This window comes from Aplosporella prunicola (genome assembly GCF_010093885.1).
Source record: "Aplosporella prunicola CBS 121167 unplaced genomic scaffold K452scaffold_23, whole genome shotgun sequence".
NCBI classification, from domain to species: domain Eukaryota; kingdom Fungi; phylum Ascomycota; class Dothideomycetes; order Botryosphaeriales; family Aplosporellaceae; genus Aplosporella; species Aplosporella prunicola.
In genome coordinates this window covers 131881-152816 of record NW_022983551.1, presented here as the reverse complement: position 1 = coordinate 152816, position 20936 = coordinate 131881, and the positions used below count along the sequence as shown (strand labels likewise).

The 20936-nt window shown below is 58.2% G+C and overlaps 11 protein-coding genes across 11 annotated transcripts; 9 read left to right on the top strand and 2 right to left on the bottom strand.

Annotated features, from left to right (window-relative positions):
- Window positions 1-41: 41 nt before the first annotated feature.
- On the bottom strand, window positions 42-514 carry K452DRAFT_87064 (uncharacterized protein). The gene has a single exon (XM_033547254.1). The coding sequence runs from the start codon at window positions 393-395 to the stop codon at window positions 114-116; it is 282 nt and encodes a 93-aa protein (XP_033394184.1). The 5' UTR covers window positions 396-514; the 3' UTR covers window positions 42-113.
- On the bottom strand, window positions 514-2806 carry K452DRAFT_87077 (uncharacterized protein). The gene is made up of 2 exons (XM_033547255.1): window positions 2799-2806; window positions 514-2729 (listed from the first exon to the last, which is right to left on the bottom strand). The coding sequence occupies exon 2, from the start codon at window positions 2643-2645 to the stop codon at window positions 633-635; it is 2013 nt and encodes a 670-aa protein (XP_033394183.1). The 5' UTR covers window positions 2646-2729; window positions 2799-2806; the 3' UTR covers window positions 514-632.
- A 447-nt stretch (window positions 2807-3253) lies between these two features.
- On the top strand, window positions 3254-4021 carry K452DRAFT_311410 (uncharacterized protein; the record flags this gene model as incomplete). The annotated part of the gene is made up of 1 exon (XM_033543422.1): window positions 3254-4021. The coding sequence occupies one exon, from the start codon at window positions 3254-3256 to the stop codon at window positions 4019-4021; it is 768 nt and encodes a 255-aa protein (XP_033394182.1).
- A 373-nt stretch (window positions 4022-4394) lies between these two features.
- Window positions 4395-6046, top strand: K452DRAFT_290608 (uncharacterized protein). The gene is made up of 2 exons (XM_033541030.1): window positions 4395-4667; window positions 4836-6046. The coding sequence occupies exon 2, from the start codon at window positions 4870-4872 to the stop codon at window positions 6004-6006; it is 1137 nt and encodes a 378-aa protein (XP_033394181.1). The 5' UTR covers window positions 4395-4667; window positions 4836-4869; the 3' UTR covers window positions 6007-6046.
- Window positions 6047-7800: 1754 nt separating this feature from the next.
- Window positions 7801-9459, top strand: K452DRAFT_361151 (uncharacterized protein). Its single transcript, XM_033546399.1, has 3 exons — window positions 7801-8227; window positions 8332-8715; window positions 8982-9459. Exons 1-3 carry the CDS (start codon window positions 8099-8101, stop codon window positions 9327-9329), a joined length of 861 nt encoding a protein of 286 aa, XP_033394180.1. The 5' UTR covers window positions 7801-8098; the 3' UTR covers window positions 9330-9459.
- K452DRAFT_87049 (uncharacterized protein) lies at window positions 9208-10211 on the top strand. The gene has a single exon (XM_033547253.1). The coding sequence runs from the start codon at window positions 9436-9438 to the stop codon at window positions 9961-9963; it is 528 nt and encodes a 175-aa protein (XP_033394179.1). The 5' UTR covers window positions 9208-9435; the 3' UTR covers window positions 9964-10211.
- Window positions 10212-13019: 2808 nt separating this feature from the next.
- K452DRAFT_338515 (uncharacterized protein) lies at window positions 13020-14041 on the top strand (the record flags this gene model as incomplete). The annotated part of the gene is made up of 2 exons (XM_033545285.1): window positions 13020-13636; window positions 13691-14041. Exons 1-2 carry the CDS (start codon window positions 13388-13390, stop codon window positions 14039-14041), a joined length of 600 nt encoding a protein of 199 aa, XP_033394178.1. The 5' UTR covers window positions 13020-13387.
- A 628-nt stretch (window positions 14042-14669) lies between these two features.
- Window positions 14670-15287, top strand: K452DRAFT_216082 (uncharacterized protein; the record flags this gene model as incomplete). Its single annotated transcript, XM_033536250.1, has 1 exon — window positions 14670-15287. A coding segment is annotated over one exon (618 nt), but the record flags the coding sequence as incomplete, so codon positions are not given.
- Window positions 15288-15383: 96 nt separating this feature from the next.
- K452DRAFT_87032 (uncharacterized protein) lies at window positions 15384-16377 on the top strand. Its single transcript, XM_033547252.1, has one exon. The coding sequence runs from the start codon at window positions 15474-15476 to the stop codon at window positions 16131-16133; it is 660 nt and encodes a 219-aa protein (XP_033394176.1). The 5' UTR covers window positions 15384-15473; the 3' UTR covers window positions 16134-16377.
- A 154-nt stretch (window positions 16378-16531) lies between these two features.
- Window positions 16532-18726, top strand: K452DRAFT_276868 (uncharacterized protein). Its single transcript, XM_033539302.1, has 3 exons — window positions 16532-16568; window positions 16636-16937; window positions 16989-18726. The coding sequence occupies exons 2-3, from the start codon at window positions 16689-16691 to the stop codon at window positions 18393-18395; spliced, it is 1656 nt and encodes a 551-aa protein (XP_033394175.1). The 5' UTR covers window positions 16532-16568; window positions 16636-16688; the 3' UTR covers window positions 18396-18726.
- Window positions 18727-18765: 39 nt separating this feature from the next.
- On the top strand, window positions 18766-20936 carry K452DRAFT_321039 (uncharacterized protein). The gene is made up of 3 exons (XM_033544368.1): window positions 18766-19458; window positions 19524-20071; window positions 20138-20936. The coding sequence occupies exons 1-3, from the start codon at window positions 19086-19088 to the stop codon at window positions 20600-20602; spliced, it is 1386 nt and encodes a 461-aa protein (XP_033394174.1). The 5' UTR covers window positions 18766-19085; the 3' UTR covers window positions 20603-20936.

The window sequence follows — 20936 nt, the reverse complement described above, 5'->3', positions numbered from 1 at the left end:
AAAAGGAACAACGAAACCAACACCCAGAAAATCACAAAAAAAAAAAAAAAAAAAAAAAAAAAAAAAAAAAAAGCGAAGTGTGTGTAAATAAACATTTCCACCTCCTTCCCTTCTCATTTTTGTTTTATGTGTTTTCTGTATACAACAGCCGTCATCGCCTCATAGCTCGTGAAACCTTTCCTTTCGTCCGGATGTTGAAAATACGACGCTGGCGCCTCCTGTCCGTCCTTTGTGTTAAATTTTCCCTTTTCCATTCCCTTTCCCTTTCCTTTTCCCCCTGTAAGCAAACTCCCCCCGTTGGTAAAAAGAAAAAGGAAAGCAAACAATGTTGGAGTAGTTTGCCTTTTCTCTTTCACACACAAGCACACACGCACACACCTGGCTTGTCCATGCATGCGTCTTTTTGTGTTGTCGGGTATGTTGAATGCGAATAAAAATGCTGTTAAAGCGTTTTTTTTTTTTCTCCTTCCTTTAGCTTCCGTGTGCCCGACGCCGCTTGCCTAGTATTTGGTGTAGACTCTCTCTCTTTGTTGAAAACTCCTGGAACTCCGACGCTGAATGCAATGTTGAAATGGGGTATCTCGACCTGGAAAGGGAGATAATAGATATCGTCGTTGGCAACATGGCTGGCTCTACTCCTTCTTGGCCCAGCCGGCCTCGGTCTCGTGCTTGGGCTCCGCGGTGCTCTCTGCACCCTTCTGGATCGCCGACGTGCTTTCTAGGTTGACTATCGTGTCGGGAACCCTAGCTTCGCCGTTGGTAGCGCCGTTGGCGCCATTGGCGCCATTGGTAGCACCGTTGGCCAGCGGCTTGGAAACGCCGTTCACCGGGCCACCACCATTCACTTGCACTTCCTCGGCTCCGTGGGGCTGCTTCTCGACGTCGGGAACCTCGAGCCCGTCGAACAGCTCGAAGATGCCCTTGGAGTCGTGGAAGTCGTTGTGCACGATGTTGACCAAGTACCACGTGTCCATCAAGTCCTCAATCAGGTAGCGAGAGGGGCTGGAAGACGTGTAGCACTGCGCCCAATCTTGGCCGAGGCGGTAAAACTCGTCCTTCCATGCGAGGAAGCTGATCGTCTCGACAATCGTCGGTTGCACAATCTCCTTGCCCGGGAAGACGCCCCAGGTAACGGCGTTCGGACCTTCGCCGGGAGCGTTGGTCTTCAGGTCTCCGGATTTGTTCACGGCATAGTAGGTCAGCTCGGGATCACGCTCAATCCGCGTGATGAGCTCCGCGATTAGCTCCGGGTTAACAAGAACCTCAAGGTATGCCTTCTGGTAGACATAACCGTTGCGCGGTCCCCATCCGTAGATGGGGTGCGATGACTTGGCACCGTCAACAGCAGGTTGGGAGTTGATGGTCAAAAGGCCGCGCTGGTTGAGATTGACCAGATCCGGCTTGAGATCATCGGCCTCGCTGGTAATTGGTTGTTCGCTCCACGGGAGACTCTCGAGCTTGCCTTCCACGTACGCAACGAAGAGGTTTGCGACGTCCTTGACCGACTTTGGTTTGCCCCATGTCTTGATGTTCTGGTCGTTGGTTCCCTTCAACCCGATGCCATAAGCATCCAGCTCACCAAAGGCCGGGGATCTCGAGTCACCCCAACGGCCGTTGGGAAACTCATCCCAGTCCTGAGTCCGCACGACGTAAGATCGGTTGCGGTTCCTCCAGAAGATCGGACGCACATTCTCCTCGCGACGACCGGGCGTAAGAGACTGCCTCCATGGCAACGGCTTCTCAATAGGGCTCTCAACATCAGGAGTAAGGTCCAACTCCTCCAGAACCATGCGCGTAGATTGAGCCAGGTTCATAGTGTAGAAGTGCAAGTGGATGATCCCGGCGTCCATGAGCCGACGGCACATCGTGGCGACCAAGCCCTTGCCAACTTCACGAACGACGGCGTCGTCATTCTTGACAGGCTCCAGAGCATCTAACCAGTCCTGAGGGATGTTGCACTTGGTCCAGTTTGCGCGTCTCATAAATGCAGCGTAGGTCTGGATGGGCATGATGCCGGGAATAATAGGCACGGTGATACCCTTGGCGCGCACCTTCTTAACCCAGTCCAGGAAAATGTCAACGTCGTAAAACATTTGTGTGACGATAAAAGTACCGCCGGCGTCGACTTTCTCCTTCAAGTGCTCAAGCAGGAGCTCCGGGTCATCCTGGTCATCGCAGCCTTCGGAGTAACCCGCGACACCAATGTCAAAGTGGTCGCCGTACGTATCCCGGATGTATTTGACAAGATCCTTGGCGTACCGGAAGCCACCGGCAGTCGCTTCCCATTTCTCCTTCTCCCTGGGTGGATCACCTCTCAGCGCGAGGATGTTCTTGCAACCGGCATGGTAGGCCTGCTTCAAGGCATCGTCAAGCTTGGACTTTTCCATGTCGGTACAGGTCAGGTGCATGCAGGTCTCCAAGCCGTACACTGACTGAGCAACCTTGACCATCTCACAAGTCAGGTGCGAATTGCGACCACCGGCGCCCCATGTGATGTCGATGAAGGTCGGACCCAGGCCATGCATGCGGTCCATACGGTCGTAGAGGTTCTGAACGCCCTGGGCGGTCTTGGGCGGAAAGAACTCAAATGAGAAGGATGGCTTGCCATTCTTCTGGCCCTCGGCCAGCTTCTGCGAGATGTGCATTGCGAAGGCGAAGGCGAATGTGAAGGCAAATGCGAAAGCGGCAACGACGGCGACAGCGAAAAGCAAAGGTGAATGCGAAAGCGACTTCAACAGGGAGAGTCAGCGACGTTGCGATGCGGCTCGGCTGACGAGTGAAAAGATACGGCGACTTACTGGAGTTGGCGCCGGTACCGGGAGGAGCAGCAAGGTCGCCCCAATTGCCTATTAACCAAAATATCTGGCGCGGGCCCAACGATCTGCCAGCTGACGCTGCATGTACCGGGAGGTAGAGATGATGGAAGAGAGGAGAGGAGCGCAGGAGCAAAGGGCAGAGTGGAGGATGAAGGTCATGGAAGTCCAAGGTCGCGGGGCCATAAAATTCCCCGCTACGGCCATTCCAGCCAAGGCCAGCGCTCGGACTTCTCCGCTGTCGCTCCCCAGCTCCCCCAGTATTCGTCGCTGGCGTGAGGGCGTGTCTGGCGATGCTGCTCCAATCTCGCTGCGACACCCTGTCTTTGCCTCGGCTTGCCTGATGCAGCTTTCCTAGATCTTCTGCGGGGCTCGCAAGCTGCTGCCTCCCTTTTGTCGCCGGCTGACGACCTCTTCTCGCACAACCAACTAACCCCACCATGTCAGCTCCAGCGCGCCCGCGCCGCATCGTCGGCACCAGCATGAAGATGTATTTCGACCTACCCGAAACTCTCGCCTACATCAAGGGAGTCGCCGATCTCGCTGCACACGCTGAGGGTGCCGACGTCGACCTATTCGTCATCCCCGACTTTGTTACCATCCTCGAGGCTCGCAGGGCCCTGCAAGACACCTCGGTCATCCTAGGCGCGCAGGATGCCTTCTGGGAGGATGCCGGGCCGTACACGGGCGAGGTCTCCCCGCTGGTCCTTCAGCAAGCCGGCGCCAAGATTGTCGAAATAGGCCATGCTGAGCGCAGGAGACTTTTTGGCGAGACGAACCACCAGGTCGCCCTGAAGGCAGCAGCTGCCGTGAATAACGGCCTCATACCGCTAGTGTGCATCGGCGAGAGAAATCATGGCTCCATCGCTTCGGCGGCCGTTGGAATGGCGATCGAGGAATGCCGCCCGCAGGTCACGTCGGTACTGGCCGCAGTCCCGGACGATTCTGAGGTCATACTGGCGTACGAGCCCGTTTGGGCGATTGGAGCAAAGGAACCGGCAAACGCAGACCATGTGGTTGCAGTGACAAGGGAGCTGAGAAATATGACCGCGAAGAGAAGAGGTACAACCAGGATCCTCTACGGTGGGAGCGCTGGGCCAGGAACCTTTGCAAAGCTTGTAGATGGCGTCGACGGACTTTTCTTAGGAAGGTTTGCGCATGATCTTGCAAATCTGAAGCAAGTCATAACGGAAGTTGGGCAGTCGTGAAGGGCTCATAGCTTCGGCACTTGACCCTCGGCAGTTCTCGTCTTTGCATGGCCGTGCGGCCAGAGACATGTCTTACTACTGCTCAGCACGCTCTAGCTCGATAGTTGCTATTCCCTGTGTCCTTGGTCTAGACTTGCAGCATTATGGCACGAGAGCTCGACTCGAAGTGCGCTTGATAGTCTACATATCCAAGTTAGGTACTGCCCGCGCTGCAACAGCCGCGGGGAAAATCCGGCGTTTGATCCCGTTTCCGGGCACCTACAAAAAGGCCCTCGAAGCTCACCGCGGAGTGTAAAAGCCCTCCCCTATGGCTTGTGGTGGTCCTTGAATTGACTCGAGAATCTTGGGCTCCTCTGTGAAGTCGAAATTGGGGCGGGGCAAGGCGTGCTCGACAGATCCCTCGCACCGTCAGCCCAACAACACCATACGGATAACGCGGAAACTGAGCTCTCTCTGATTAGAAATAGCCTGGTTTGGTTTATTTTAGGGGACGAGAGCCAATGGCACGACACCCGTGTAAACTCGTCCTGCGGAACGCCCGTTACTTCAGTGTCATTGCGTCATCGCGGAGCGCATGTCAAAGGAGCAACACCCCCATCTTCTGCCACGCCCCGACGTCTTTCGCAACACTCTTCCATACATCCAGGTTAGTGTTTCGCTCAACTATGCGGGATTCAATTGCGTCGCATTGCATCGCGGAAAAATTCCGCCGGATGATGCCGAGGCTCACGAAGCACAGTCTCAAACTCCCCTATCGCTCTCACTGGGATCTGGGCAGCATAGGTTGTCAGACTGGCTGCTGACTCCAAAACAGGGATAACACATTAGGAAAGCGGCTCAAACACACAATGACTGAGGCAACGACAAACCCGCTGAGCGGCCTGTGGAAGCCCATCCACCTGGAGAAACTCTGGTATGGGCCAAACTCTGTTCAGCAGCATCTTCTTGAGTCCCTGCCCAAGAAGACATCCAAAGCGTTCATCATCACGGGATCCTCTCTGGCAACGAAAACCCCTCTTATCAAGCAAATCGAAGACTTGCTTGGGAAAGACCACCATGCCGGAACCTTCTCCAACATCAAGCAGCATGCCCCTGTCGCACAGCTGGACCAAGCTACCGATGCCGTGGCCAAAGACTCGAACATTGATACGGTCATTTCCGTGGGGGGCGGTAGCCCTATCGACTCTGCCAAGGCCATCTCTTACCGTCTTAACGAAAAGTCGGGGAAGTATCTTTACCACATTTCTATACCAACCACTTTAAGTGCAGCCGAGTGCACCTTCGGTGCAGGTTACACACAGGAAGATGGCTTAAAGACGGGTGTAGCTAACCCCGAGCTGGCACCTCACGTCATCATATACGACTCCAAGTTCGCTCTTGAAACGCCACCGAAGTTGTGGTTGTCTACTGGTCTTCGAGCATTGGACCATGCAATGGAGCTTATGTACCACCCCACAGCTACGGAGGTCCCCGCAAGACAGATGTGTCTGTCAGCCGCATCTGGGTTGTTCACCTACCTACCAAAGTACAATAACGACCCGAAGGATGAGGACACCATCACACAGCTTCAACTTGCGTCCTTTGCGTCACTGGGCCTTCTTGGCACGAACGTTAAGGGGGGGCTAGGCCTGAGCCATACGCTTGGGTACGCGCTAGGGTCCCCTTACTCCATCCCGCATGGGATTACCTCTTGCCTGACTCTCGGGCATGTCGTGAAGCTTAAAGCTCAGGAGCCCGAGAGTGCCGCGCAGATCGCCAGGATGGCGCCCTTTATAGGGCAAACCAGGACTGGGAACGACAAGGTCGATGCCACCAAAGTGGGAGACTCAATACTGGAATTGGTCAAGAATCTAGGGTTGGCGACGACCCTGAAAGAATACAAGGTCGGAGAGGATCAGGTGCCTGTCATCACAAAGCGGGCAACGCGGGCCGAGCAGGGCGAACTCTATGACAAGGTCTCTAACCTTGTCCAGGGTCTGTATTAATAACGGACTTTTAGCCAGGCTATCAAGAATCAGCACCCAGAACTTCAGATGCATATGCAATGTGCAAGGATCTATCCACGTCCTACCTTCCAACAGCCTCAGTACCCCGCTTACTCCTACACCGTGACCGCCGAAATCTTATTGCTGTGCGTGGGGGGTGCATGATGCGCTTTCGTCTGGAGTAGTCGGACTCTTTGGGAGCCTGGAGACTCAAGGCGGTATAGTGTCTCCAGGCGGAGACAACACATTGCTGCTTGCCTATCTACTTGCAGAATGCGACAGGAGCAGGGAGTACTCACGATGAATCATGACGGAGTAGAGGCCAGTCAGAGTGGGGAAAGCGCTCACCTCTCCCTGGCCCAAATAGGCGTCATCCTGAGACATGCAAGCTGCTGGCGTTTCTTGGTCGGTGTCGTAGGGCTAACCAATGGCAGCAGACCCCCCCACGAACCAATGCGAACGTCTGACCACCAGTTCAGCCTTGCGAAGCAGGTAGTTCGATAGGCAACATATCGGCCCATGGATCGCGTCTTTCTAGCCACTGGCATATGGTGTTACTCGGGCGCTGCTCGCTAGGTAAAGTCCGAAGTGTCAGCCCGAAGCCGGCGTGGGTGCATCTCGACGAGGAGGGGCTGGAGCTCAACGGCTTTTTTTGCAGAGCTTCGCGCGGCCAAAGGCGTTTTCTTCATGCCGGGTATGGGCCGGCTAGCTGCGTATAGTCTATGCTGCAGGCTTGCCGTGAAGGAGGAGTTTTTGCTGGTACGACGGTGATAGACGCCTCGCAGGGAGCTGACCAGCATCGCTTAGGCCGGCGCATGCAGAACGACCTCTCGCGTTACCACATGACTGCTTTCTGTCGGCAATGGCAGGGTAGCTTTCCGGGCTCAATCGAGGCATGTGATCCCACCGCCAATTGTGCGCTCGTATAGGTACTTTAACTCAGTGGCATAGCAGGTGCGCGTCGGTACATGGGTCATATCTCGCCCCCTCAACCGGTGCTGATCGCGTTTGGCGCCACCTTTCCCGTCTCGGACACTCAGAGACCAACCTACTTCGCTATCGGGTAGTTGCTCACCACCAGTCGCTCGATGCGCCTCAACCTTGTAACATGACGGCTGAGAGCCCCCGCTATGCCTTTGCGGCTCTGGGCGCACCATATTGGACGGAGGGTCAGCCTTAGGGCAGTCGACGAAGCGTCCTCCTGCGGTCGGTCGGACAGGTTGCATCGGCGACAATATCTTACCTTCAGCCCTACCAGCGCAAGCTCGTGCTCTCAGCGAGGGCATGCAGGGATGCCTCCCGAGGACTGCCCTACGTCAGGCACATGGCTGTTAGTAATGGCGTTTTGCAGTGACTAAGGACCCTCATGCACCCAAGGCCTGAGAGAGCATGGCGCCGGCGCACCTGGCACCAGCACGCACCATATCCGGCTGCTCTCGCGATGCTGATCGCTGCAAGGCTGACCGCACGGCCTTAACCTGTCGACTCGAGCCGAAATCCACCTCCACGTCTCGATGAGCGGCCCGCAGCCGTGTGGCCCTTCGAGGCCAATCAAGCCCAGCACGCTCGGCTCGGTGCGACTCACACGCCCCGCCGCGGGTTCTCTCGCGCCACTCGAAGGAACAATGTCGTCCGGAATTAGTGCGGAGTTCGGGACCCCAGTTGCCTGGCTCTGGTGCTTATCCCGCACTATCTCCACCGCGTTAGCCCACGGCGGGAGAGGCACTGTTGTATCGCTACTTCGACCCTGGCACTCGTGCGAATGGCACGTCGGTGGGTGACCATCCCTGACACCGCCCTACGAGCTGCATAATGCTCGAAGAGACTACGCGCGAGGGGATCCTTACAAGCACAAGGCCTCATTTAAGCCTTCCTCAGCCCGTCCCGACCTGCTGCTCTCATCACTGCGAGTCCTTCCTCCAACCTTCATATAGTGTTTGGCCTTTCCATATCCGACAAGGAGCTTCCACTCAACTGGATCTGCAGTGCGCGCATCACTCAATCCTGTCATCAGCCCTACGAGCTTATTAACCCACGACCTCGACGGCTTGCCCGCACCATCGCCGCCATCAGCGAGGCCGAATACAATACCATGGAGTCCCAGCAGTTTGAGTACTGGGTCCCGCCGCGCACGAACGATGCGTACACATATAACCCTACCGTCTTCTACGACTTCAGCACTCCGGACCTTGCTAGCATACCCAGCCTCAGTGCCTCACCTGTAAGCATTCTAGCCTTCCATTCACTTCTCAACTTGCCTTTCAGCCTTCTGCCCGTTCGAATATCCACGTCCCGATTATCCATGACGGCACTAACGAAGCGCAGACCTCGACCACATTTGACGGTACACCTGCACCATCACAGCATGCCGCTCTGTACCACCAGAACCTCGCTTCCACGCACTTTGGCCTTGTCAGCGGCGAAGCGAACATGTCGTACCAACTGCCAGTAACTCCCAGTGATTTCGGATCAGCAGACGACCAAAGCCCGTACTGCAGCCCTAAGGCACCCTCCAGCGAGCTCATGTACTCGATGCAAAGCGAAAACTCTGGTTACCCACTGCGAATCACTGCGGAGCAGGCAAAAGCCCCGGCACCGGTACCGGTGCAGCCACAAGCCCAACACGCACGCTCGCATTCGCACCCACAATATCACGCCGCCGCCGCCACGGCCGCCGGCGCACCTGAACGGACACACACAACAAGCGGAGTATGTTGATCCCTTTCTCAATCTCACCACATTCTATTCTTGGCCCTCGCGGTCCCCTGTAGCGGAGCGGGCGGGCTCAAGGCCATTCTCGGCCAGCAGCCGCGCTCAGACCGCACATATCCACACCACGCGGCTCCCCAGCCGACACGCCCAAGCCCAGCCCCACAGTAGTTTAATTTTCCTCCAATAAAGCACGCGCGGGTGCAGAAGGCAGCGCATGCAAGCCAAACCCAAAGGCCATTTTTGACTGACGATGAATGCATTAGCGCCGCCGGGCCCAGAACCGCGCCGCGCAGCGGGCGTTCCGCGAGCGCAAAGAAAAACACGCAAAGGACCTGGAGATGCAGCTGGCGGGCCTGACGGAGAAGTACGGCAAGCTCGAGGCGTCGCACGCGGAGCTGGGCCAGGCGTACGAGAAGCTCAAGAAGACGATCGAGGTGTTGACGTCGGAAGACGCGGAGACAGACGATGACGTCGGCGACGAGGTCGTGCTCGATGGCCGTGTGGTGAGGCGGGACAGCCTCTCCTTGGCGGCGCGAGACCCGCGGACGCTGGGCCGGCTCGTCGATATATTGCACGGTGAAGTGAGAAGGGGGATCAAAATGGAGCGCTGAGGGTTTGCTGTTTCCTTTTGTTGTTACTTGCTGCTGTGCTGGGCTCGTTTGTTTACGTTCTCCACTGGTCGCGTCGTTTGTGGGTTTCCCTCTCAACCTCAAATTGATGGAGGTTTTTTTTACCTTTTTTCTGCGGCTAGCTAGGCGTCTGAGCGTTCATTATACCACAGTGCACACAGCACAGCGTGCGAGTTGCTGCTCTTCGATGTACCAAAACCTAATACACAAAAAAAAAGACCTGGAACCAACATTGGTCCTCCCTTCGCCGTGCCACTGTCTGTCTGTCTATCTGTCTCTCTCTCTCTCTCTGCCTCCGTCTACACACGCTCTCTCTCTCTTTTCCACTACACACACCCACAACACCACCACCCCCGTCCGACACGCCCACCCCCCCGGCAGCCGAACAACGCACACAACCAGGGTGCAGCGACTGCCGATCCACGCATCGGGCAACCCAAGCCCTCGGCACACGAAAGCGATGATGGGCCATGCCAGGCGGATGCCGGATGCCCATCCATCCATTCCATTCCCTCCATCCACGAGCCCATCCACTCCCCTCCGCTCGGCGAACAGCAATATACGCTTTCGGCACCGGTCGCGACTGGGCAATACCTCGTACCTCATACCTGCCTAGGTAACAAGTACCTCTCTTGCCGGCTCGGTAGGCAGGACTTACGTAGGTACTTACCTGCTTGCTTCCGCGGAGCAGCCGCGCTCGTGTGTGTGTGTGTGGCCGTACATGGATGTGTACCTACCTACAGATTACGGGCGCGCGCCCTCCACTGCTAGGTAGGTGCTCTCTAGGCAGACAGCGGCACCCAGCCGCCGCCGTCGCCGCCCCGCTGCCGCGCAACCCGCCGTCTTGGCCGGTAATATGCGGGCGCGGAGATGGTAGGCTGGCGTCGCTCCTCGGATGGAGAGGTAGGTAGGTACCTACCTAGGGCAGCTGCCTTGCCCTGCCTTGTCCTGCCTTGCCTTGCCTTGCCTTGCCCTAGCAGCGAGCCGCCTACCGCCTAGATACTATGTACGTATGTACGTACCGAGCAGTGTGTGGGGAGGGAGTGGGCACAGCGCTCCGCTGCGGCTGCGGCTTACGCCCCGGCCCGCGCGGCGGCGCGTGGGTACATGCCTAGGTACCTAGGTTACAACTTACAGGTATGTAGGTAGGGCGGCTGCGTGGGACTGGCTGGCTGGCGTTGGGGACATAAACAACGACGACGACGACGACGACGACGACGACGAACTGGGCGGTAGGTACATACAGTAGGTGCCTAGCGGGCTCCACTCTCTTGCTTACCTTGTCCGGCTCTTTCTTGCCCTCTATGCCCATTTAGTTGCGCAGCGCGCGTTACGGCCGTTACGCACGCTGCTGCTGCTGCCTGTGTGCATTTTAATGTCTGCGTGTGTGTACATTTGTGTAGATGGTACATGCGCGGTACAGAGTTACGCGCGCGCCATGTCCCTACACGTAGCCATCCACGCGCGGCAGCGTTCCATCACGCCTTGCTGCGCGAGCTCAATGCGTGCAGCACAGACCTAGTATACCTACCTAGGGAGGGAGCCGGCAGAGCAGGCGAGGCGGGCGCGCTTGGCTGGATGGGGCAGGTGTGATGGCATGGGCGAGGGGGAGATGCCGATAGTGTATGGACGTACATGTGTAGGGCGAGAGAGACGACAGGGCTGGACCGTTGGCGCTGCGCCTCAGCCGCATGGATTGGCAGGGCGTGCGGTGCGTGGGTCGCGAGTAGGTAGTGGGTCGTGGGCATGGGCATGGGCATGGGCTGGGCTGGCTCGGCTGGGCGACTTGTCAGGGCTGGGCTGGAGCCTGACTGCCGGGCTGCAGCCTTGGGGGTGTGGGGTGTGCTGAGCTGGTGGCAGGCGCTGACGGCCGCGGCGCGTGGAGCGGGTGCGCTACTGCCGGGTGGGAGCGAGGGCGGTGGGGGATCCATAGGCAGGCGCGGGATGGATCATGGATGTGGGGTGGATGCTCGACACAACGGCGAAGATGCTGAGGGCACATGGTGAGAGTGAGTGAGTGCGAGTGATGCGGTCGCGCCGAACGTCGGCTCGACGGTGCCTAGTTGGGTAATTGCGGTGACAGGTCGTATTGGCGTTGGGCGTCGCCGCCGCTGCTTCAGGGGCAGTCGATATGCGTATCTGAGATCTGGATTGTATGGAGGTTGGATGGAGGTTGGCATGGGTGGCGGTCGGCGGCGGGACGAGGTAGGTTGGGAGGTGATCCGCGGAGATTTTGCTGGCCCCCCTGGTAAGGTCAGTGACGAATTCGACAAAGCTTGCGAGGCCAATTTACCGTGGCCAAGAAGATGTGATTTTCCACGTCAATGGGGCTGTGGCGAGGCCTGGCCGCCCTTCTGCTCCTGTTTCAAAATTATTGAGTGCTTTTGGTGTGCTGCATCTACCCGATAGCTTAAGTCCGTCTCACAGTCGTGGTTATGGCCATTGCCGCTTTTGGGAGAGTAGCCTGGCCGTCCGGAGCACCATATCCAGCTTCGCCAAATCTTTTTTTATTCGGCATTTGACACATGTGGTACCGCGGCATTTTCTCTGCGGCCTGGATCCCGTGCAATATTGTTTTCACATTGATGTGCCCAGCATGAACTGACTAGTACCACAGTAGCAGTGGTGGTAGCTTGAGGGCAAAGAGCAGTCTTCCGCACTTTGACAGTCCCTCTTGGCAGATGTATTTGCCACATGATCCCATATCCTTATGATCACCAGAGTACCGTCCCGTATTGACAAGACGGTGAGCTTGCTCTCGGCAGACGTCTTCCGTGCAAAATCGACGTTGGTATGAGCTGGAAGTCTTTTCGGGGATTCATCAGCAGTTTCCATATGGGGCAAATGCCTAAGTGCCAACAGGCATTGAGAAATCGAGGTTGTCGGATGCCCTTGAGACTGATCTTGGTTCCTGGGTGCTTGCGATTAAGACTTTCCGGGCCAGGATCAAGGTTTCCTGTCGACAATTAGGGCTCGAGCACTCAGGTTCGTCATTGCCGTGCTGGTAGGAAGTGTTCTTGTGTTAGGAACGATGACTACAAGGTTAATACACTTTTTTCAGTCTGTTCTCATCGTGTATTGCCATTACGCAGCTGATTATAAAAGCCCACCTATGGATGTAAGTACCTACTGTTGAGAGCCTGCCTTCCTTCAGTATCATCACAGTTAACACTTGATGTGCTGCCTGAAGCCAAAATTTTCGCGGATGTTAACTCTCGAAGTTGAGCTCTGAAAGCTTTTAGAAGCTCACACTGAGAGCAAAAACCTGAAAAGTGTCGTTCGGAGTGACCTCTGTGCCGGATAGAGGAAGATGAACATGCTTCCTCTAGAAGAACATCGCAATGCTCCATATTGAAGCGACAAATATCTTCTGCATGTGAAATTTGCCGACCGGAGGAAATTTTTGAGTAGAGGACGCGTGACATAGGATGGATCCTAAACAGTCCAGAGTCATAAGGTTTGGAAGCCAGCTATCCTAGACTGTTGCCTGGGTGTGCTGGCTGAAGTGACAAAAAGAAAAGACGTTGTCATGACTCGGACTGGTACAGACAAGGACCAGTGTCAGGAAAAGAACAAGGTCCCTTTAGAAACAACTGAGCAGTGTGACCTTAACAGCCAAGGAAGCAATGACAGAGTCATTGACATCTTTTGTGGATGTCATGAAACCGTTCGCCGAGAAATTGATGAGCGTTGTTGAAAGGTGATGCGGACGTGGAACGAGACCGGGAACTCGCAACTCACCGTTTGACCGCCTCACCTGGGTGACTGCGCGACTGCCCTTTTGCTCTCGATACGTCATCCGTCGTGACGTGCAGGTGAAGCTCAAAACACGCGCTTCCACTTCTACCTATCAACCTCCATTCCCCCCTCGTCAACCCACGCAGGGCGACGTTCGACGTCGAACAAGCCCTTTCTTTTCACCCCGGAGTCCGCTCCTCCCTTGACGCCAAGTAAGTTTGTTCTGTGCTATCCCGTCTTGTCAACCATCAGCCAGCTAACCGCCTGCATGGCAGCTCAACTCCGCCTCACCTGTGCCGACCATGTCACCTCCAACTACCCCTGCTGCTGAGGAGCAGAAGCCTGACATGGCTCTCGCCGTCATCCGATACCCACATCCGCATGTCTGCACGGACAGCGATGAGTTCTTGAGCTACACAGACGCCGCCATGAAGAAGCTGGGCGCCCTCGGCCGCCGCAAGGTCTTCCCGGTGACCAATGGTGCCAACAACTACAGCATGAACGGCAGCTTGCAGGACCTTCCCGCCGAGGCTAAGGAGAGCCTTGCTCTTGTGGGTACTTCCACAACACAAGCGGGTGAAGACATGCTGCTAACCTCCACTTAGGTCAAGGTTCTATCTGAAGAGGACGAAGACCCGTTCGTCATGGTACTCCGCGCCAAGGCCACAGAGGGCGCTCGCAAGTTCGACACTGGTTATTACTGCGCGGGCTCGACAAAGAGCGCCCTGGCTCTCACTCGCGTGGCTTTTGACAGCGGCGTCAAGGCAGCCAAGGCCAAGAAGATTCAACGGGGTTATTTTGTCGGGGGGGTGGCGGAGTTCATTGACGAGCTTCTTGCTGAGAGAGCTGCACTGAAGGAGGAAGTTATGGCCCTCCGCGAGCAGGCAGAGGTCCTCGTCGAGGCCCTCGCTACTGCCCCAGGGTTCGACAAGGCTGTCACCTTTTCACCCCGCTAAACTATGTTGTTGCTTTTGTTTGCGGGCCCAGCACATGGTAGTATCTGAGTTTCTGGATAGTGGGTCAGATGGAGGCGAGCACATGGAGAAGCGACGAAATGGACCTCACTACGAAGAAGCTTTCGAATGTCACTTTTGCATGTTTATTCGTTGGACTGGTGACGGGAGAAAGCAGTGTTTACTTTTGTTGTCCCCGCAGCGGATGCGATGAGGTCCCCGCACAGATCAGAGGATGCGCTAGCGGGTTGTCGCGTGCTTTTTGTCGTCAGTCGTTGATTTCGTGGCCGCCGCACGTCGCTCCCTCACCTTCATTACGGCCACGACATCGCCCATCAACTGACTCGGTCCGGCGACAGACACCCCGACGCGCAGAAACTCGAAACTTTCAGAGCGGCCATCGCCGGCGAGCGAATTTGACCCATTGAGACCTCTCCAACCGGCCAATGCCCCAACGCCGCACGCATCCACAATGAGCAACGCCCTCCTCACGCGGCCGCTGCGGCCTCTGTCCGCCTCGGCGCTGCAACTGTCCAGCAGCAGCATCCTCGTCCGCGGCAGCACCGCCGTCACGACAGCGGCCACAACAACCTCAATCCCAACCACCCAAGCGGCAGCAGGCCCGAGCCTCACGCAATGCCGGCACGAATCGACGACGCGCCGCATGACGAAGCTGCACCGGCTGCCCGGGTCGCCGGCCTTTACGCCCCCAGCATCACGCACCCAAGACCACATTGTGTACAACCCGCCGTCGGCGGCGCCCAACGTGGCCCACACGCCCGTGAAGTTCCTACCGAAGGGAGACCGACGCCGGGAGCTGGCGGCCATGACGGCGCGGCTGACGGGAGCACGCGACGGGGCCAGCCACGCGCACAACGCCTACTCGGCCATCACGGCGACGGGGACGCCGCTGTCGGCGGCCTCGTTCCCGCCCTCGCGCGCCACGCCCACTAACAGCGCTGCGCTGCCCCCGCCTGTGCGCGCGCCCTACACCAAGAAGTACCATTTGACCGAGGCGGATATCGAGGAGATACGGCGGCTGAGGCGCGATGACCCGGCTGTGTGGACGCGAGAGGCGCTTGCTAAGAAGTTCGACTGCAGCCAGTTCTTTGTGGGATTGGTGGCGCCGGCGCCTGAGCGGGGGGCTGCTAAGGCGCTGGAGCTGGAGGAGGCGAGGAAGAGGTGGGGGAGGAGGAAGAGGGAGGCTAGGGAGGATAGGGTCAGGAGGAGGGAGATGTGGGGGAGGGATGCGTAGGTTGTTGCTGCTGTTGCTGGCTGGCTGCTGGTGCAAGGGCGGGGCTTTTGAAGCTGCAATTGCTCGTGTACGCGTGCTGAGATGCCAGGGGCGGTGTTGGGGCTCGAGGTGGTGGGCTCTCTGATTTGTACGAAACTGACGGTGGAGAGCGAGCGATGGTACAGCGAGCGGGACGCGTAGATGCATAGACGAATGGACGGACGGGCGGGCAGGCGGGCGGTGTGGTATGGTTCGGACGGCCTGGCCTACGGATGGCTGGCTGATACTGCGGGCAAGACGACGACAACAACAACGGAAAGAAAAGTACAAAAAAGCAAGACAAAACAAGTTCCGACATTTCGACAAGCAGGAGAAAGCAAAAGCAGAGACCCCCGCATCGACACTGCCCACAAAAACCACGGCCTACCAGCAACAACTAGCCGCAGGCCTCTCCTCTTCCTTTCTCTAATTGCTCCTTCCGTTTTCTTGCTCTCAAGCTTCCGAAGCAGCAGACCGGCCAGCCACACGACCCCTCGGCCTTCATTCATGTATGATAGAAAACCAGACAAAACTAAAACTTATGGGCCGGCGAGCTTGCTACTCACACTACACCACACTGCACTGCACTGCACTACTCCACACTACGCGTTGTTTTGGCTCCATGGCGGATGGTTGGTTGGTTGGATGGGCAGAAGGACAGAAAATAACATTGCATTGTATTTTATCTTTATCTTTTTCTCTGTTGTTGTTATTGTTGTCGCTTTGGTAGCTTGTGTTATTAAGTTTTGGTTTGTGGACTTCTTTTGGCTTGGGTGCGTGTGGAGTGGAGGGATTGGTAGGGAGGTGGGTAGGGGTGTTTAGTAGGAGGTTTGAGTATACAACGTCCGTCGTTGCGAACCGAGATCTGCCGTATAGCGAGATAGGGGACGGTTTAAGTAGTCCCTGTAGAGTACTCCTTACCTAGCTCTCCTAGCCCGAGTTCTAGGCATAGAAAAGGTCTTGGAGTATATACACTCTATATGTCTTAGCTGGGTCTCTTCTTCTACTCCGTACATGTATTACCATCTTCCATCATCGCAACCACCACAGCCGGCTACCTAGCTACGGGAAGGCATATTCTAAGAACGAATAAAACATAACGACGGACATCGGAGCAAGCTGACGATCCTTGCCACCGACCGGGTGCGTGCGGCACCGAGCCGGCCCGCCCCCAACCTAGCACCTCCATCGACATCCCCGTCCTCTCCGCAATGTAAATACACCACATCACGAAAGCCAATTGTACAAGCCAGCTAAGTAGGAGCAAGACCGGCGCTGCCAGATCCCCAATCGCCAGCACGCACAGCACTAACTATATGCTCAGAAACCATCCCATCACATGCACTCACGGTAACCGCACCCGCCACCACACCGAAAATGCAGCAACCCTTGCCCCCAGCACGGGAGCCCTACCTCCTTGACCTCGGCCACCGCGGCTTCATCGAGGGCGTCACCATCCGCGACGCTGCGTCCTCCCGCCCCCTCTGCCGCTACTTCGGCGGCCTGCCGTACGCGCTCCCCCCGCAGCGCTGGCGCATGCCGCGCCCGCTGCCGCCGTGCTACCAGTACGGGACGCGCGCAGCACCCGGGCGGTTTGCGGGCGGCGCAGGCATCTGTCCGCAGAGCGTGCCTGGGCCGGCGCCCACGGCAGCAGCGGCGCGGGACGGTGACGACGAGGCGGCGCACGCGCACGCGCTGGGCGATGAGGATTGCTTGCAGCTGAACGTGTGGGTGCCCATGGGCGCGGCGCCCAAGGGCGGCTGGCCCGTCTTCTTCTTCATCCACGGCGGGTTCCTGCAGGTCGGCTCCGCAAACGACCTCCATCCGGAAGCGCTGCTGAGCGAGACGGCCGTGCGCGCCGTCATCGTCGCCCCGGCGTACCGGCTCAACGTGTTTGGGTTCCTAGCCAGTCGCGAGCTCAAGGCCGCGTCGGCCGGCGAGCCCGTCGGCAACCTGGGCTTTTGGGACCAGCGCGCTGCGCTCGAGTGGACGCGCAATACGGTCAGCTATTTTGGCGGCGACGCGGGGAACATCACGGTGGGCGGGTACTCGGCGGGCAGCCACTCGGCCTTCAAGCAACTGGCGTACGACGCGTACCTGCCGCGCTCCAAAGCCATCATCAAGCGCGTCATCATGTGGTCCAACGGGCCCGGCGTGGCCCCCAAATCGCTGCAAGAAGCCCAAGAGCAGTTCGACACGCTGCTCGCCCGCCTGCACATCCCGCCCGACCTCCCCGGCGCCCAGAAAGTCGCCCGCCTCGCCCGCACCCCGGCGCCCCGCCTCCTCGCCGCCGCCCGCTCAACCCCCATGCACCAGTTCCGCGCCGTGGCCGACGGCGTCTTCGCCCCCCACGCCCTGTACCCCGACATCGACAGCGGGGCGTTCGGCGCGCGCCTGCGCGCCCGCGGCATCCGCATTCTGGCAGGGGAGTGCGCAAACGAGCACTTTGTGTACGGGCGATGGTACCCGCCCGCGACGGACACGCTGGGCGCGCTGGCCGCGCGCCTGGAGGTCGACTACCCGGCCGCGGCGTGCGACGCGCTGATACGACATTATTCGCCCACCGGGGCGCTGCCGCCGCCCGCCACGGACTGGCGCGACGCGTTCGGCCGCGTGTACGCCGACGTGCAGATCCACGCGCTGCTGCGCGGGTTCGCGGACAAGCTGTGGCGGGATGGCGAGGCGCCGGTGCTGCTGCGCTACCGCGTCGACTTTGTCACGCGGAGCGCGAGGGCCATGTTTCCGCCCGGGTGGGGCGCGACGCATACGACGGACTTGGCGCTGTGGTTCTTGGGGAACGGCGTTAGGGGCGGGCTGGCGGAGAGGGAGAAGCAGGTCGCGCGTGGTGCGTTGCTGGATCCGTTGGCGAGGTTTTTGCGCGGCGAGGTGGATGTGGGCTGGGGTGCTGTTGGGGGGCCGCGGGAGGTGAGAAGACTGAGGGAGGATGGTGAGGTTGAGGTTTGGCTGGATGAGGACTGGGAGAAGGGGGTTGCGGTTTGGGAGGCTTTGGAGGGGGTGGGGGCGACGGGGGAGGGGGAGGCAGAGGAGGAGGGGCTCAGTGTGAGCAGGGGGGCGAAACTGTAAGTCTTGTTCCTCTCTGCTAGGGTGGTGTGGTGTGGCGTGGAAGCCGTGCAGACGTGTGTGTAAGACGGTGGTATTCGCTCGGATTGGTTTAACGCGGTTTCTTGGTGTGCGGTATAGGGCCATTGTGCTTGACCTCGGCGAGGACGATTGATTGAGGAGTCTATCCTCTCTCTCCCTCTTCCTCCAAACACGACATAAACACAAACCCTCGACCGCGAGGTTGCGGAGGTGAGGGGTGGGCGTGTGGGTGTAGGCTCGGTGGGCGCATGTGTAAATATATGTAACTAGAGCCTGATAGTGTGTTTTGGCGTTGATATAGGATGTAGCAGCTATGTTATTGTAGTATAAACATTGAATCGCAAAGGCCCGTGCGCGGAGCTTCAAAAGCAGACCAACGAAGATCTCGAGGGCGAGCAATTCAAGTCGCCTTGGGACGTTTACGACAATGGTTCAAAGTACCTAACTAGAATAGAAGTAAAAGAGTACAACCGTAGCGCTAAGAACACTGTCCGCTCGTCTTGGCAGCCATCGCGTCGCAGACGTTTTGGAGTTCCTCAGTTCCTCCGTGCAACACCATCTGCGAGCGACAACCACCACAACGCGCTCGCCATCTCCGCACTCCCCTCGACCCTCGACGCCTTGTTCCCCCGCCGAACCCCCTCGAGACAACCGCTTGCCGCCGCCACCACAATGGCGCCCGTCCAGATCAGCGAGGTCAAGGGCAGCAACACGCGCGAGAACCGCACGGCCGCGCACTCGCACATCCGCGGCCTGGGGCTGCGCAGCGACGGCATCGCCGACAAGAACAGCTCGGGCTTCGTGGGCCAGACGGCCGCACGAGAGGCGTGCGGCGTCGTCGTCGACCTCATCCGCGCCAAGAAAATGGCTGGCCGCGCTGTGCTGCTGGCTGGTGGGCCTGGCACCGGAAAGACGGCGCTCGCTATGGCTGTCGCGCACGACCTGGGCACCAAGGTCCCGTTTTGCCCGATTGTGGCTAGCGAGATTTACTCCGCTGAGGTCAAGAAGACGGAGGCCCTGATGGAGTGTTTCCGGAGAGCTATCGGTACGACTTGGTGGGCACGAAGCTGTGGTACTCGATCGAGCGAACTGACGGTGTTTGCGACGCAGGTCTCCGTATCCGCGAAACGAAGGAAGTCTACGAGGGCGAGGTAACCGAGCTGACGCCCGAAGAGGCCGAGAACCCGCTGGGGGGCTACGGGCGCACAATCGCGCACCTGATCATCGTGCTCAAGTCGGCCAAGGGGACCAAGAAGCTGCGGCTGGACCCGTCCATCTACGAGGCCATCCAGAAGGAGCGCGTGCGGCTGGGCGACGTCATCTACATCGAAGCCAACACGGGCGCCGTCAAGCGCGTGGGCCGCTCCGACGCCTACGCCACCGAGTTCGACCTCGAGGCCGAGGAGTACGTGCCCGTGCCCAAGGGCGACGTGCACAAGAAGAAGGAGGTCGTCCAGGACGTCACGCTGCATGATCTGGATGTCGCGAATGCAAGGCCCCAGGGCGGCCAGGACATTATGAGCATGATGGGCCAGCTGATGAAGCCGCGCAAGACGGAAATCACCGAGAAGCTGCGCCAGGAGATCAACAAGGTCGTCAACAAGTACATTGACCAGGGCGTGGCAGAGCTTGTTCCGGGCGTGCTGTTCATCGACGAGGTAAGTCCACCCACCCACACCCACACACCACGCAACAAGCAGCTAACCATCCCCCCACCAACACAGGTACACATGCTCGACCTCGAATCCTTCACCTACCTCAACCGCGCCCTCGAGTCCACCATCTCCCCCATCGTGATCCTCGCCTCCAACCGCGGGCTCTGCCCCATCCGCGGCGCCGAAACGACGCTGCCCGCCTCGCCTCACGGGCTCCCCCCCGACCTGCTCGCGCGCCTGCTCATCGTGCCCACGCACCCCTACCAGCCCGACGAGATCCGCAGCATCATCCGCACGCGCGCCCGCACCGAGGGCCTCAAGATCGACGAGCCAGCGCTGGAGAAGGTCGGTGAGCTCGGCGTCAAAGTCAGCTTGCGCTATGCGCTGCAGCTGCTTGCGCCGGCGAGCGTGCTGGCGAAGGTGGGCGGCAGGGAGATGGTCGCTGTGGCGGATGTGGAGGAGTGTGAGGGGCTGTTTTTGGATGCGGGGAGGAGTGCCGGCGTTGTCGGGGGGAGTGGCGCGTTTATTGCGTAGGAGGGGTTATGTGGCATGAGTAATGCGGTTGGGATGGTGGTGGGGAGGGAATGGACTGGACTGGATGGATGGATGGATGAGATCGGTATTACGACGCTGTTGTTGTGAGTGAGTGAGTGAGTGAGTGAGTGGGTGTGAGAGAGAGAGACACGCAGTCGACATGTACGAGTACCTAAGTAGGTAGGTATATTCTTCCACGCGCGCCAGAAAAGACAGGAATCAAATCAATTAAACCGCCATTAGAACCAAGCCAAGCCAGAGCAGACTTTCAAACCCCCCATCCACCATCCATCATACCCACCTACCAGCCAGCCTCACTTCCATTCCATTTAAC

What these genes read in the sequence shown, in the direction of transcription:
- K452DRAFT_87077 (XM_033547255.1), bottom strand. Translation starts at nt 2,645, where the DNA reads ATGCACATCTCGCAGAAGCTGGCCGAGGGCCAGAAGAATGGCAAGCCA.
- K452DRAFT_321039 (XM_033544368.1), top strand. Translation starts at nt 19,086, where the DNA reads ATGGCGCCCGTCCAGATCAGCGAGGTCAAGGGCAGCAACACGCGCGAG. An exon ending in GTGTTTCCGGAGAGCTATCG is followed by an intron (nt 19,459 to 19,523) that starts GTACGACTTGGT and finishes TTTGCGACGCAG; the next exon opens with GTCTCCGTATCCGCGAAACG. An exon ending in GCGTGCTGTTCATCGACGAG is followed by an intron (nt 20,072 to 20,137) that starts GTAAGTCCACCC and finishes CCACCAACACAG; the next exon opens with GTACACATGCTCGACCTCGA.
- K452DRAFT_87032 (XM_033547252.1), top strand. Translation starts at nt 15,474, where the DNA reads ATGCATAGACGAATGGACGGACGGGCGGGCAGGCGGGCGGTGTGGTAT.
- K452DRAFT_361151 (XM_033546399.1), top strand. Translation starts at nt 8,099, where the DNA reads ATGGAGTCCCAGCAGTTTGAGTACTGGGTCCCGCCGCGCACGAACGAT. An exon ending in CCAGCCTCAGTGCCTCACCT is followed by an intron (nt 8,228 to 8,331) that starts GTAAGCATTCTA and finishes AACGAAGCGCAG; the next exon opens with ACCTCGACCACATTTGACGG. An exon ending in GGACACACACAACAAGCGGA is followed by an intron (nt 8,716 to 8,981) that starts GTATGTTGATCC and finishes TGAATGCATTAG; the next exon opens with CGCCGCCGGGCCCAGAACCG.
- K452DRAFT_87049 (XM_033547253.1), top strand. Translation starts at nt 9,436, where the DNA reads ATGGAGGTTTTTTTTACCTTTTTTCTGCGGCTAGCTAGGCGTCTGAGC.
- K452DRAFT_87064 (XM_033547254.1), bottom strand. Translation starts at nt 395, where the DNA reads ATGCATGGACAAGCCAGGTGTGTGCGTGTGTGCTTGTGTGTGAAAGAG.
- K452DRAFT_276868 (XM_033539302.1), top strand. Translation starts at nt 16,689, where the DNA reads ATGCAGCAACCCTTGCCCCCAGCACGGGAGCCCTACCTCCTTGACCTC. An exon ending in CAGGCATCTGTCCGCAGAGC is followed by an intron (nt 16,938 to 16,988) that starts GTGCCTGGGCCG and finishes GGTGACGACGAG; the next exon opens with GCGGCGCACGCGCACGCGCT.
- K452DRAFT_290608 (XM_033541030.1), top strand. Translation starts at nt 4,870, where the DNA reads ATGACTGAGGCAACGACAAACCCGCTGAGCGGCCTGTGGAAGCCCATC.